The 14,337-nt window shown below is 35.9% G+C and overlaps 1 protein-coding gene across 1 annotated transcript; it reads left to right on the plus strand.

Moving 5' to 3' along the window:
* Positions 1–986: 986 nt before the first annotated feature.
* LOC112804020 (uncharacterized) lies at positions 987–14,337 on the plus strand. The gene is given in 24 exon segments (XM_029298595.2): positions 987–1,233; positions 2,231–2,543; positions 2,546–2,802; positions 2,899–2,970; positions 3,063–3,467; positions 3,825–4,014; positions 4,103–4,868; positions 5,149–5,265; positions 6,123–6,396; positions 6,791–6,889; positions 8,389–8,502; positions 8,588–8,671; positions 9,316–9,366; positions 9,445–9,624; positions 9,707–10,017; positions 10,126–10,476; positions 10,572–10,635; positions 11,560–11,706; positions 11,918–12,022; positions 12,115–12,225; positions 12,300–12,404; positions 12,804–12,873; positions 12,996–13,692; positions 14,003–14,337. Coding segments are annotated over 24 exon segments (4,995 nt in total). The 5' UTR covers positions 987–1,158; the 3' UTR covers positions 14,040–14,337.

The following is a 14,337-nucleotide window of genomic DNA, read 5'->3' on the forward strand; positions in this document are numbered from 1 at the left end:
GATGATTATATGTGATTCATTCAGCATTTTGGTGCTTAATCTCGCAGTTCTAATTGTATGGGGTGCTATAAAAATTCGACCATTCCCATAATCTGGCTCTTCCCCAGTATTCTGCTAGCGGCATTGTTTCAAGTTTTATATGAGGAAAGTCTCTGTTCCGCTAACAGATGTAAGGTTATTTCTTAATATAGTTTTCTCTAGTCACTTGTTGATTTTTTGTGGTTGGGGTGGTAGGGGTGAGATGTGTGAATAGACATGCATGAGATGATCTTTTAAAGCTACAAGATATGGGTGTATCATATAGCAGTAATATCAATCCATAAAATATAATTATATAATTTGTGCTGCCTGTGTCCTATGATTTTCTAACTTCACATGGTTGGAAGCCAGTTATTTGTTTATCAGTAAACAGCTTCCATGCTCGAATCGTCGGGTGAAGTGTTGGGATTTACTACCTTAGGGTCTTGTGAGCATTTAGTTTACTCTTGAACTCTCAACAAAGTTGGTCATGGAAAATGATTCTGCAGTCCTTATAAACAAGTGGTTGTAGTTTGATCTTTGCTGGTCATTCTTATAATCAAAAGGGCCTTAGGGATTCCTATTTCTGCTTCCTACTCTTAAGTGATCTTTTTAGACTCTAGCTTATCTATTACTTCAAAAGGGATCTAGTAAAGTGTCATGATCAATCATGAGTTCTTACCAAAATTTAAGAATTACAAGAGTGGAGATGAATTTATATTAGCATATCCCTAAACTTAGATAAGATTTAAATTGTGATTTATTGGTTAGTTTAGAGCTTTTTTAATCAATCCGTAACCGCATTCTTTCTCTTTTTTTGACAAATAAACTCTATATATTATTCCTTATGTGTTTTGTTTTAAATCCTATAGTTATGCTAGTTTGATATATTCATCTGTTTGCTATTTTAACCCCTTTCTGTTCTTTGTAGTGGAGCTATAATGGGGCACAGATGGAGATTCTAGTCAGAAACATCCTCTTTCATGTAAAGACAAGCGAAAAACTTATGGAATGTTCAGTTACTGGCAATCTTCAAGTTAATTACAATAATATTGAGAAGGTGTCGTGGGAGCCTTTTATTGAACCTTGGCAGCTTCTATTGACTTTAGTTAGAGAACAAGAAACGAGTACTGTCTGAGTATGTCTGTTCCAACAGAAATCATTTTCAAGTCTACTACTCAGCTGAACATTAATATCACAGAATCCTTAGTTGAGGTATATCATTTCTTCTTTTTTTTTTTTTAAAAAAAAAAAAAGGTTGAGGCATATCATTTCTTTCTTTTCTTTTTATGATAAAAGAATAATATCAATAAGATGTGGAAAAGAATGTTACAAGATGGAGGATAAGAGATCCTTCTAACAAAGGATCATTTAAACTTAGTTTCCCAATCTCTCAACATGTCTTAAGAGGAAATTCCTCTAAAACAGAGAATGAGTTTCACACTAGAGGCCAAATGTTTAATTCTCTCCCATAAAACTTATCTGAAAATCCATCATTAAATGTGCTTAAATTGCACTCAACCCCAAATACTCCAAATAGGGGCGGATACTGCACAATGCCACCAAAATTTTGCCTCTTTCCTTTTCCAAAAACCAGCAAACCTAGTCAACAAAAACTGATCTAAGGATGGCAGGCCACACCAAACGCTCACTAAAGACAGACAGAAAAAAACATTCCACAAAGCATTAGCCATAGAACAGTGCAAAAACAAATGTGATGCTGTTCCTGAATATACTCCACACATCAGGGGAGATAGACTTATGTGGCCTTCAAACTTGATATCATTTGTCTTCCTCTCTATCTTTCCTCTTCTTTCTTTTTTCCCCCTTTTTAGGGAATCTATTTTCTGACATGACTATAATTCATCTCTATGGAAAATTGTGAAATTGACTGGATCAGGTGCTTTCTTTTTTGCTCCCAGATGATCATGTTGACCCTGTAGATATATTAGTAGTTAGTGCATAATATTCAGTGTCATAAATTCTTTTGTTACAATAATTCCAATTGTTCTTAAAATGATGTCTCTTTTGAATGACCGAATAAATTGGCGGATTTCAGTCTTGTTAATCTACACTTACTGTTCTGTTTGGTGGTTTTTTGATATGCTAATATTTATCAATACTTGGTGTGGGATTTGACTGTGTGTAACTTGAGGTTACCACCATGAAGAAGTTACCCTGGAGTTTCAATGGTGAGGTGTGTTTCTTGCAGTGTGTTTCACGCACAACTGAGATGCTCTTGGATGCGCTGGGGCTGGTAGGATTGAATAATTATGATGGCAACAAACTTATCCATTCACCATATGCTGAGCTCATGTGTACGAGAAGATGTGGTGCTCCCTATGTCCTACAAAACCTAACTTCTGTTCCTCTTCTATATCATGTATATCATGGTCCTTTAAATCCTGATGAACTTTATGATTCCAATGAGAAATATGGAAAATATGTAAACCCAGGTTCCACAATTCCAATATACATGGATGAAAACACTGAAGAGCGGCTTTCACGTTACAGGCCTTCTCATTCTCTGATAGTCTAAATGATCAGAGGCTAAATGGTTTTGCTCATCATTATATAACTGTGCAGCTTGAAGGAACACCTATGCCATCTAACCCAATGTCAATGGATTTAGTAGGAGTTACATACTTTGAGGTTAATTTCTCCAAGACATATAATGAAAATGACGAGGATGGTAGAATGAGTACAGGGCCTACTTTCATTGTTCCCGTTGTTTTTGACGTTTCAGTGCTGCGCTATAGCAAGTTAATTCGGATATACTCCACTGTATGTACAAAGTGATAATATTAAATTATTTTCAGAAAAAAACTGTGAATTTTCCATATACCTCATTCTGTTTCCTTGTGTGATATTTACTGACAGGTTGTACTCCAAAATGCAACTTCTATTCCTCTTGAGCTGCGGTTTGATATTCCATTTGGTGTGTCACCGACGGTACATAAGTTTCTCCTTGTACAACTCAATTTTGTTATTGCATATTTGTAGATGTTATATTGCTTCAATGATGTATCATTAAATTACTTCAGATATTAGATCCGATACACCCAGGGAAACAGTTACCACTTCCACTGCACTTGGCTGAAGCTGGTTTTGTAAGGTGGCGGCCTATGGGGAGCTCTTATTTGTGGAGTGAAGCTCACAACCTCTCAAATCTTCTATCAGTGAATAGCAGAGTAGGAAATTTAAAATCATTTGTCTGCTATCCATCTCACCCAAGTAGTCATCCATTTCGTTGCTGCCTATCAGTTAAGAATATCAGCTTGACTTCATCTGGTTGGATGAACAGTAATATCTCTGCAGATGATGGAAAAAAGCGTTATATTCATCACTTGATCCTAAGTGCTCCTTTAATAATTAGCAACTACCTTCCTAAGGAAGTTTTGTTGGTTAGTGAAAGTTCAGGGGTAAATCATACTGTGAGGGTTTCAGAGGTTTGTGATAGTTGGTTGTTTCTTTATTTTGTGATAGTCGTTTGGGTGGAGTCTATGGTGAATATAATTATAGTGGCTATGGTGGCTATACATCTTTGACAACACTTAAAAAGTGTTGCTAAAAGTAAGGTCATATTTTTTTTTTATATTTTTGCAACAATTTATTTTTGTTTTTCAAATTAGAAAGTGTTTTCAAATATTATAAAAATGTCACTTTAATTTTAACAACACTTTTGAAGGGTTACCAAATTTGTATAGTCACCAAAGCCACTATAATGATAGCCATCATAGCATGCACCTAGTTGTTTGTTTCTTTATCTTTGACAGGCTAAAATTTCACAACTTTTTGCTGTCTAGGTGGAAACTTCTGTTTATCATATTGATCCCTCTCATGATCTAGGAGTGGAGATCTGCATTGACGGATTTAAACATTCTGATTTCAAGTTTCCTCGTTTAGAAAATTTCTGCACTCTGGCCAAGTTCAGTGAAACTGAAACCAAGTTTTCACTGTCTGAAACCCTGATATTTGAACCAACTAATTCAGACGGTAACTTTTTCTTGTGTAGTTTTTTTTTTCTTTTGTTTAATGTATTGTGAACGCATCTTTATAATTATTTTCTTCGTCTCTCCTATAGGTCATATGTATGTTACAGTGGAGAAGGTGATTGATGCATATTCTGGTAGCAGGGAAGTAATAATATATGTTCCTTTCATCTTATATAACTGCATGGGTTTTCCTATGTGTATAAAAGAAACAACTAGTGGGTCAAATCAGAGGGGATTTGTTATTCCTTCGTATTATGATTTTTGTGAAAACGAAACAATTTCTACAAAAAAGGATGGTCTCTCTCTCCTGTCATCCAGCCATGAGTTACATGCTGAAGTTCCTCATAACCCAAGGAGTTATTTGAAGAATCATACCATCTCATGCAGAGAGGATGTTACTGCAAACACTCCGAGCTTCCCAGGTAGTTCCTTATTCTCTGGTAACTACCATGGAAGTTTAGGAAGACAACGAAGGAAAAGTGGTTCTACAAATGGGATTTCATCTTTAGGAAGATCGAAGAATACAGCCAGCTCCATTATCCAGTCAACTTGGAAGGATTTTGGTTCCGGTAATCAGGAGCATGGAAAGGTTGGGCCATGTATGTATTCTCCTGCTGCTAATTCTGCTATAAATGAGATTTTGGTTAAATTAAGTAGATATTTCCCTGGAGATGCTAGCGAACAGTTGCCATTTTCTTTGTGGTCAAGTCCATTTTCTCTGCTACCACCAAGTGGTTCAAGTACGATTCTTGTTCCTCAGTTAGCGTCAAATTCTGCATTCATTGTAGCTGTGACTTCTAACACAATTGGTGAACAATATACTGGGAGGACAAATGCAATCACTTTCCAGCCTAGGTAACATACTTTGTGGATATTGTGATTGTTAAAGTCTATCATTGGAGCTTAAGCTTAAGCTTTTTTAAGATGGTTGGTCCAGTGGCATAAGAGTTAAGCCTGCTTGACGAAGTGGTTAGGAGTTTTATACTTATTAATCTATAATACTCTTAATTAAACTTCAATTATGTTAGCCATATTGACTCATTTTGTTCCCTATTTAATTTGAAATGGTGTTGTTAGATGAGGATGTACATATAGTGTCAGCCTATCTCGTTATTGAATAGTTTTTAATATGCAGATTTGTAATCAGCAATGCATGCAGCAAGGAAATATCTTACAAACAGAAGGGAACTGATGTAATTTTTTATTTAGGAATAGGGGAACATGCTCATCTTCATTGGACAGATATGACTAGGTATGTGTCTTGGTCAATTTGAATTTTGTCTCTGTTGGAATTTGCTAGTTGGAAGACTTGTATATTTCTGCATGAGTGGTGATATTTACCTATACATAAAATGATAAGGTACTAGCGAGGTCTTGTGAAAGGCTCATGAATTTGATGCATTAGTTATATTGGCAACTGATTTTTTTTCCAACTCATTACATGAATAGATACACGTACCTGATTAGTCAGCTATTGATTGGTACATTTCTATACTGAATTTTATGGAACACTTTGTTTTGCTACCGTAGATCAGTTTTTCCTGACTTTTATTGCTGGTGTTGGGAGAACGAATGAAGCCAGATCTTTGTGGCATTGTTACATATATGCCACTGTTTCAAGTATTTTTTAAGAATAAACTTTTGGACAAGTTTGGTTTGTAGGAATAGGATTAGATTTAGTAATATTTGGTATAAACCTCATAATCTTTTTAGAGGAATATAGTTGAGAGATTGGGAAGCTGTGCTCTAGCCTTATCGTTGATATTTATTAATTTTGCTCCTGTTAGAAGGATTTCTTGTCGGTCCATCTTCTTGACTTCTTCCTTTACTCTCTCTAACTTCTTGTTCAGAAAATCTAGGGCCTCTATGACGCCTGTAATTTTTGTTTTGAAAAGTCTTTAGCTAGTTTCTCTCTTTGAATACTCCATTTGCAGTTAGTGGAATCAGCATGCAACCGAAAATGCTTCCATTACTAAATATTCAATTTATGTGATTCATTCATTCTCTTGCACTGTTTTCCTTCCTGTTTTCTTTTCTTCCTGTTTATTTTTTAGTTTTATCTCTTTATTCCACTTATTTAAACTAGTCATATTCTAATATATGCTACAGGGAGCTGCTTGTCTCAATTTGTTACAATGAATCAGGATGGCAGTGGTCTGGAAGCTTTTTGCCAGATCATCTAGGTGATACACAACTGAAAATGAGGAACATTGTTTTTGGCACTTCAGACATGATTCGAGTTGAGGTGCAGAATGCTGACATATCAATGGGGGATGAAAAAATAATTGGAAGCATTAAGGGAAACTCAGGCACCAACTTGATTCTTTTGTCGGATGATGATACAGGGTATATGCCATACAGAATTGATAATTTCTCCAAGGAGGTTGGTCTCTATTCTCTGTTTCATTATTACACCACGTGGAATTTAAATAATTTGGAATCTGAAGGTTACTGCTATTAAAATCTGATTTTGGATTGTTTTCCCTCTTTGTTATGCATGTCAATATGTATTCTCTGATTTCTTTATCTTTTCATGTGAATGCCTACTATTGTTATGATTTAATGCTTTTTTTAACTGTCATTTCATGGTTCTTGCTTGTGAATTAAGTCTTTTAATCATTCTGTATGGTTCAATTTAATGGTTTCTTGGATAGACAGATTAAAGCCATTTCAGGGAACAGTAGCTCTGTAAGATATGAAATATTTATTAGTCTTTATACAATTAATGTTCAATAAGTGATACCTAGGTTAATATTGGACGATTAATACATATTCAGGAATGGACGAGTCTTGGTAATCTCATAAGAAAGAACATCAGTTTGGCAACAAAATTGCTATGGCTTTTTCCTTTAGAGCCCCATTCTTTATGGCATCAGGTATATGGCATGAACGGAAATGGATGGGATGCAAATCCTGCTAGTGATTATGCTACCTTAAACCCTTTCCTTTCTCTAAAAGTAAGGATAGTTCTCATTTTCTCTTGTTGGAAGATAATTGAAAAGGTGTTTCTCCTTTTTATATGTCATTTTCCTGTCTTTATTGCCTATTCTCTTTACATAACTCTCCTATGAGAATTTTTACAAGCTTCCTATTCTTGGAACATCCACTTTTTTCAGAACCTTAGTGATAGAGAGTCCTCTGAGTTAGGCAATGTTTTGGGTCTGCTTGATAATGCTACTGTCTTCTAACCCTGCTAAAAGTTATGGTTGCTTGATACATCTATGTGCATATATGCAACTATCTGGAGTATTTGCCTAGAATGCAACTTATGCTCTTTTAATGATAGATTTTCAGGGAAGTTGTTGTATGGAATAGAATAGGTACCAAGCCATTATATGGTGTAAGCTTCCTGGGCACTTCAGAGAACTTTCCCTCTCAGACATGTTGAGAGATTGGAAGGTCACGGATCATTAATTTTTTTTTTTTTTTTTGTAGTATTTTAGTCTGCTGGAGATATATTTTCGTTGGCTTCTTTGTACCTTTTCTTCCAATCTTAATGAAATTTGTTTTTTATCAAAATGGTAAAAAATAAATAAATACAACAACAACAAAGCCTTATCCTACTAGGTGGAGTTGGCTACATGGATCAAACAACGCCATTGAATTCTATCATGTATCATGTCTACAAAGAGACCGTTTACATGTAGAGAGAGTTTGACCACTTCATGGATGGCCTTTCTAGGTCTTCCTCTGCCTTTTACCTATTGTCCATCTTTCATCTCATCCACTCTCTTGACTTGGTGCTTTGTCGGTCTTATTCTCACATGTCCAAACCACTTGAGACGCGATTCTACCATCTTTTCCACAATAGGTGCTACTTCAACTCTTTCTCTCATATCTTTGTTTCTTATTCTATCCAATCGCGTATGATCACTCATCCATCTCAACATCTTCATCTCTGCAACACTTAATTTATGTTCGTGTTTCCCTTTGGTCGCCCAACACTCTGTACCATAAAGCATAGTCAGTCTGATAGCAGTGCAATAACCTTTAAGTTTTAAATGCACCTTTTTGTCACATATAAAACTAGACGCACTCCGCTATTTTGACCAACCTGCTTGGATCCTATAATTTGCATCATGTTCAATCTCTCCAGATACTTAAAACTTTTAACTTTTCGTAGGATGTTTTAAATAAATAAATATCCAGGTTTTGTAAAATTTTTTCCAATATGCAAAACCAACTGAAAAGTAATTCCATTTATTTCGCAGAAACAGCACTTATAATTCCTTTATAATTGGTGCTTTATTAATTCTGATTTGTGCTAGCTTTTCTTACTTCCTGCAGTTATTAAAGACAAGCACTAAATATGCGTGAGCTGCTTTATTGTAATGGTTGTTGAAATTTACTATTTTCTTTCTTGGCTATGTTATAGAGATTGCGAATATATCAGCAGAAATGTGAAATGTTTGACACAGTCATTCACTCATACAGTTCTTACCCTTACACTTGGGATGAACCCTGCTATCCTCATCGTCTTACAGTCGAGGTAACCCTTTTCTCATTTCAATTTAAAAAGGTTTATGGAAACTTCCAATTACTTTACTTAGGAATGATTGCTTTAAAAACGGAAGGTACCTGGAGAGCGAGTTTTAGGATCATATGCCCTTGATGATGTAAAAGAATATAGGCCTGTATGTTTGCCGCCAACCTCCGAGGTAAACCATTTACCCTTCTACATTATGTTCCTATTGTACAACTTCGTCAATTGTTACAAACTTTGAGCAGCTAAATTTTTTAGCGATGAGGTTTGGTATTTGCTTTCTAGTTAAAGGATCTTAACCTTTTGTGTTGAGTTCTCTTCTCCTCTCATGTTCGTTTGTCATTATTTTCCAACGCTGTTTGAGTGTGCCATCAGCAATTTGGACTTGATTTATTTTGACAGTGAGCAGTTTTGAAACATTGTAATATCTCTAGTTTTGGTTTTGTGCTTGTGGGTACTCTATGAAGTAATTTACTTGTTACAAAAATTGATGGATAAATATGGGGGAGTCAGAGAGATTTACATATGATTTCTATTTATTGTGATGGGTATCCGATAGTCTGCAAAGGAAGGTTTAGTGGAAGGTTTCATCTGTAATCCATCTGAAGCTGTATCTTGTTACCCTAGTCCTTAATGCAATTATTAAAAATAAAAATAAAATAAAATAAATATTTAAGTTCCGTGTCACAATGCATTGCTTTTTGCAAATGACAGTTTATCTCATGCATAATATTAGTTGAAGTCTAGAGAATTTATCAATAAAAAAGTCATTTATCCAAGTCTAATTTCTAAAGTAGCTTATTTACATGTTTATTGAAGAAACCAGAAAGGACTTTCTTTTTATCAGTGCATGCAGAGGGAGCAACAAAGGTAATTCGATGGTGGTTTTGATTTCAAATAATTTCGAACTCAGCGCTTCCTCTCAATGACGATGTGTAATATTTGCAGGTCCTCAGTATTCTCGATTCAAATTATCATGTTTTTAGTGATGTTAAAAAATCAGATATCCGACAAACTGCAGATAAAAGGTTATATGATCACAAACAAGTTAAGCTGTCAGAGTACAAGGAAAAAATATCAATTTTTATTCCGTGTATTGGAATATCTTTGATTAATTCATACTCACAGGTGTGCACGCTATAAACTTTCATTTAGTATCCCGTTTCTATTCAACCTCTCAATTCTCATAATAGTAGTGTTATTTCTGTAGGAATTGCTTTTTGGCTGTATTAAGGATATGCAAATTGAGCTACTACAGAGTTTGGATCGTCAAAGCCTTTCCTTGCAGATACCCTTCTTACAAATTGACAACCAGTTGCGCACCACTCCATATCCTGTTATGTTGTCATTTGATAGTGGATACAAGTCCTGTGCTGCTGACAACGTGAAATATAGGGATGACGTTGGGGGGAAAAGAATTGAAAAGTTAAATCAGATTTCTATTCCCGTGTTTAGCCTAGAAATATCGAAGTGGAGGAAGAAAGACATTTCGTTTATTTCATTTGAATACATAAAATTGAGGTTACTATCTCCCAAGTTTGATGTTTTTTTTTTCAGTTTATATTACTGGTACCTCTTGGTGTTAATATACTTTCAGTCTAATAATCATAATGTGCTGTGTGCTTGCAGGATGGCAGATTTCCGTCTTGAGATTGAACAAGAAGTCATATTAAGCTTGTTTGAGTTCTTCACAAATATCACTTGTGGGATGCAATGTGGAATCATGGCATCTTCGGATCACTATGAGGGAGCATCACTAAAGGATTCCTCCTTTGTTCAGACTGAGAAATTGAGATTAACTACTGACCAATGTCCTCCAAGAATTGATTCCTTTTTCAATGGAAAATCAAAAAAATATGTGGCATTGCCTTCCATCACTCCAATTGGGGCCCCTTGGCAGGATATTTATCTTTTGGCAAGAACCCAGAAGAAAGTTTATATTGAAATTCTTGAATTGGCACCAATCAAAATGACTTTGAGGTAAAATGTACATTGCCATGTTTACTCTAACAGTATTTTTCTGTTCTTTTGTTCATTACTTACATATTGACTCGGTATAAATTATATGTTTGTAGTTTTTCTAGTGCCCCATGGATGCTTCACAATCGGATCCTGACATCCAAGGAATTTCTTATCCATGTAAGTAACATTTTTTTGAAATTATCCTTTTCTATCCAAAACTAATTCTATTGTGATACTGGTGACTGCTGGCTCCATAGCAAGAGCATGAATGAAATTGAATAAGAGTTGAATTTCTAGTTCAACATAAATCTTGTGTGAATGGTCATGTTATGAGAGGTCTTTCATTTGCCTCTACTCTATAGCTTTATCTTTTGGAGAAAACGGTTCTTGCCAGTTGCCATTCACATTGTCATTCTCTGCATGTATAACATCTTTTAATTGTTAAGCTTAAGTTTCAGAGCATTAGGAGTTCACTATTTTTTACCTGGCCTCTATTATTTTTCCGTTCTCTCTTTTATTTAGGCAGAGTTCGAGTCCTTCTTGTAAAATATTCTCCTCATCATTAAGGTTTCAATTTCAAGGATTCTATACCCATTAGTGAGCATTTGGTCTGTGAAAATATACACTTTTCACATATGGAAATATAAAGTTCAGACTCATGACAAAACCAAGGAAATTCTACACCAAGAAGCCTGCTACTAAATTTTGGGGGAAAAAATGATAATTATATTTTACATATGTAACTTCTCCGCAAGAATTGTCTCCTAAGTTTCCAAATTTTTCTGAGTGGTTATGTTATGTGCCTGGAGGTGACTAGTGTGAGAGGTAGAATAAAAGTGGACAAATGAGTGAAGGAGTGTACATTTTACAAGTGTGGTGCACACGGTGTAGTTAGTGGCCAAGGGTGCGGTGGCGCCTCAGGAATGTTAAGGGATTCTGAATGTGACAGTACACCAATTCTAAGAATAGATTTTCATAAGGTTTTTCTTATCAACATGGTTTTTTCTAGATATCTTTGATGAATTTTATGATGATACTAAGGTTCCTCACATTTTCTTCTACATTAGATAGTATTTTCTAACAGATTATGATTAATTTCAGCGAGGTCTAATGGCTCTTGCTGATGTTGAGGGGGCTCAAATTTATTTGAAGGATTTAAGTATTGCTCACCACATGGCCAGTTGGGAATCTATTCAGGAGATTCTAATTAGGCATTACAACCGCCAACTACTTCATGAGATCTACAAGGTAAAATGTTAATTGAATTAATTCATATAGCAAACTGCTTATGGTTTCTTCCTTCTGCAGGTTAGAAATATAAAGTATTATTGACTACCAATACCATGAATTTTCTTTTATTAAGTTTGTAATTTCCATTGTAGCATATTGCATTTCTTTATGCAACGTTGTGTCACATGTTCGACAGCCTTTCACCCTTTCCTGCTTTCTAAATTTGCAGGTGTTTGGTTCTGCTGGTGTGATTGGTAATCCCTTGGGTTTTGTGAGAAGCATGGGTCTTGGCATTAGAGATTTCTTATCAGTGCCTGCAAAGAGCATTATGCAGGTAAAAGTTTAAATTCTGCTTCCTTACTTGTTTTCAATTATCTTAGATACTCAATTAACTAATGGATTTAGCACTATTGGTATAACCTTCAGAGTCCCACCGGACTTGTTACGGGCATGGCCCAGGGCACCTCTAGTCTTTTAAGCAACACAGTGTATGCCATCAGTGATGCGGCTTCCCAATTCAGTAAAGCTGCACGCAAGGTATTTCTTGCTTTGCTGCAATGACAATTCTATTTACTTTGTTTTTTTAACCATAGGGAACCTTTTACTTCCAGGGTATTGTTGCATTTACATATGACGACCAAGCAGTTTCACGTATGGAAAAACACCAGGCAACTGTAACCTCAGATAGCAAAGGCGTAATTAATGAAGTCTTAGAGGTTGGTTAATGATTTCATCATTTTCGTGTTATAGCATCCAATAAGAATATTCTGTTGCATGTTGTCCAAAGAGAAACCTTCAGCAGATGGATATGTTTCTTAAGCTTTTTCCCTTCAGGGGACAGGAATTTTTGCAGCTCCCCTTCCTACTACTAATGAGCCCTGCTTGATTACTTCTGCTCACACTTGACTTGATGGGTGCCATTGATCTTTGAATGTGTAGGATATAGGTTAGCATGGCAATTAACATGATTAGCATAATAGCATCTACATTGAAATTTACCTATGCAATTTAGTTGGATTTTTCTTTTATGCCACTATTGGTTCTTCTTTATCTTTTTGTGTTAGCATAATTTTTATTGTGTAAATGCAAGTTGTCCTTAACTTTATTGTTTACAGGGATTGACTGGTCTTCTCCAGTCACCTGTAAGAGGAGCTGAGAAGCATGGTCTCCCCGGTGTCCTCTCAGGTAAATCGAATTGAATTTTAGAGCAACTTGAAGAATGCCCTGTGATAATTTTTTCATGAGATATGATATTACTTTTCTCCGGACTACTGACTACTTTTCTGTTTCATATTTATTTACTGCAGGAGTTGCTTTAGGAATTACAGGACTAGTAGCAAAACCTGCTGCTAGTATACTCGAAGTTACCGGCAAAACTGCACTCAGTATTCGAAACCGCAGTAAGCCCAATCAATTGAGATCCCAATGCTTTAGGATCCGTCTTCCAAGGCCACTGAGCCATGAACGTCCATTAAAACCTTATTCATGGGAAGAAGCTGTTGGGATATCCGTCCTTCTGGAGGCTGAGGATGGTCTAAAATTCAAAGACGAGAAGTTAGTGGCTTGCAAAGCCCTCAAAGAATCTGGTAAGTTTGTCGTCTTAACAGAGAGATTTGTATTGATTGTTTTCAGTCCTTGGTTAGTAACATTGGGCAAGCCTGAGTTCCCCGGCATTCCTGCCGATCTCGAGTGGATAATTGAATGGGAGATTGGATTGGAAAACATAGTACATGCTGACGCCGCTCAAGCGGTTGTACACATAGTTAGTAGCAGACCAGATTCCCTATTGAGACAAAATCACCATTCTCCTAAGCGAAGCAGCAGTAGAACCAGAGCTGTGCATTGGAACCATAATCCAACTCATCTTCCACTCCCCCAGACGAACTTGGAGCTATCATCTGAGGAAGATGCAACCAACTTGTTACAGCTCTTGTTGTCTGCCACTGAAGAATGGAAAGGCAAAGCTTCACACTGCGGGCGCATCCTGCATCGGGCTAATCTCAAGTATGTTACTTTCTACTGGAAGTTTGAGTAGTTGCATGATGTACAATGTCTATCTCATAGAGGGTTCATATAGTTCTGGATAACCGAGTCTCATCTCATGTTTTGCCAAGTTTAAAAAGAAGAAAAAAGAATACACATTAATCTCCTCATTTGCGTTTCTATGGGCCTAATTTTCATGCACACATCATAGATGCGTCTCTGAAAAAATTTTGCTGTCATCTTTCGGGAAATGAGAACACACTCAGTATCACATTGTCCATGTATTCAATTAATTGTTATGGCACCCTCCATAAACTCGTATTCTGTCCAGGACCAAAAATGAAGCAAACGTGAAAGAGGGGATGTGATTCTTCTATATTTGGAGAGCAATTCAACCACACCTAGCAGAGATTTTGCTGAATTTTCTCTACTTGTAATTATTCTTGTACATTATATGTTTATATTTTGTTTGTCCTTGCTCCCCATTTGTTCTTGGGAGTAAATATTTCCCATAGTTGTATAGAATAGTGGTTATTATTTTGTTTTTATAATCCTTGTAATTATTGGGTGTTTCATTTGCTTGTGTTTGTCCCATTTTTGGAAGTATAGTCATGGATGTACAAGGTGTGATAGATCATATATAGGAAGATTTTATTTAAGGCTTAA

The sequence above is a fragment of the Arachis hypogaea genome, chromosome 5 (genome assembly GCF_003086295.3).
Source record: "Arachis hypogaea cultivar Tifrunner chromosome 5, arahy.Tifrunner.gnm2.J5K5, whole genome shotgun sequence".
Taxonomy (NCBI): Eukaryota; Viridiplantae; Streptophyta; class Magnoliopsida; order Fabales; family Fabaceae; genus Arachis; species Arachis hypogaea.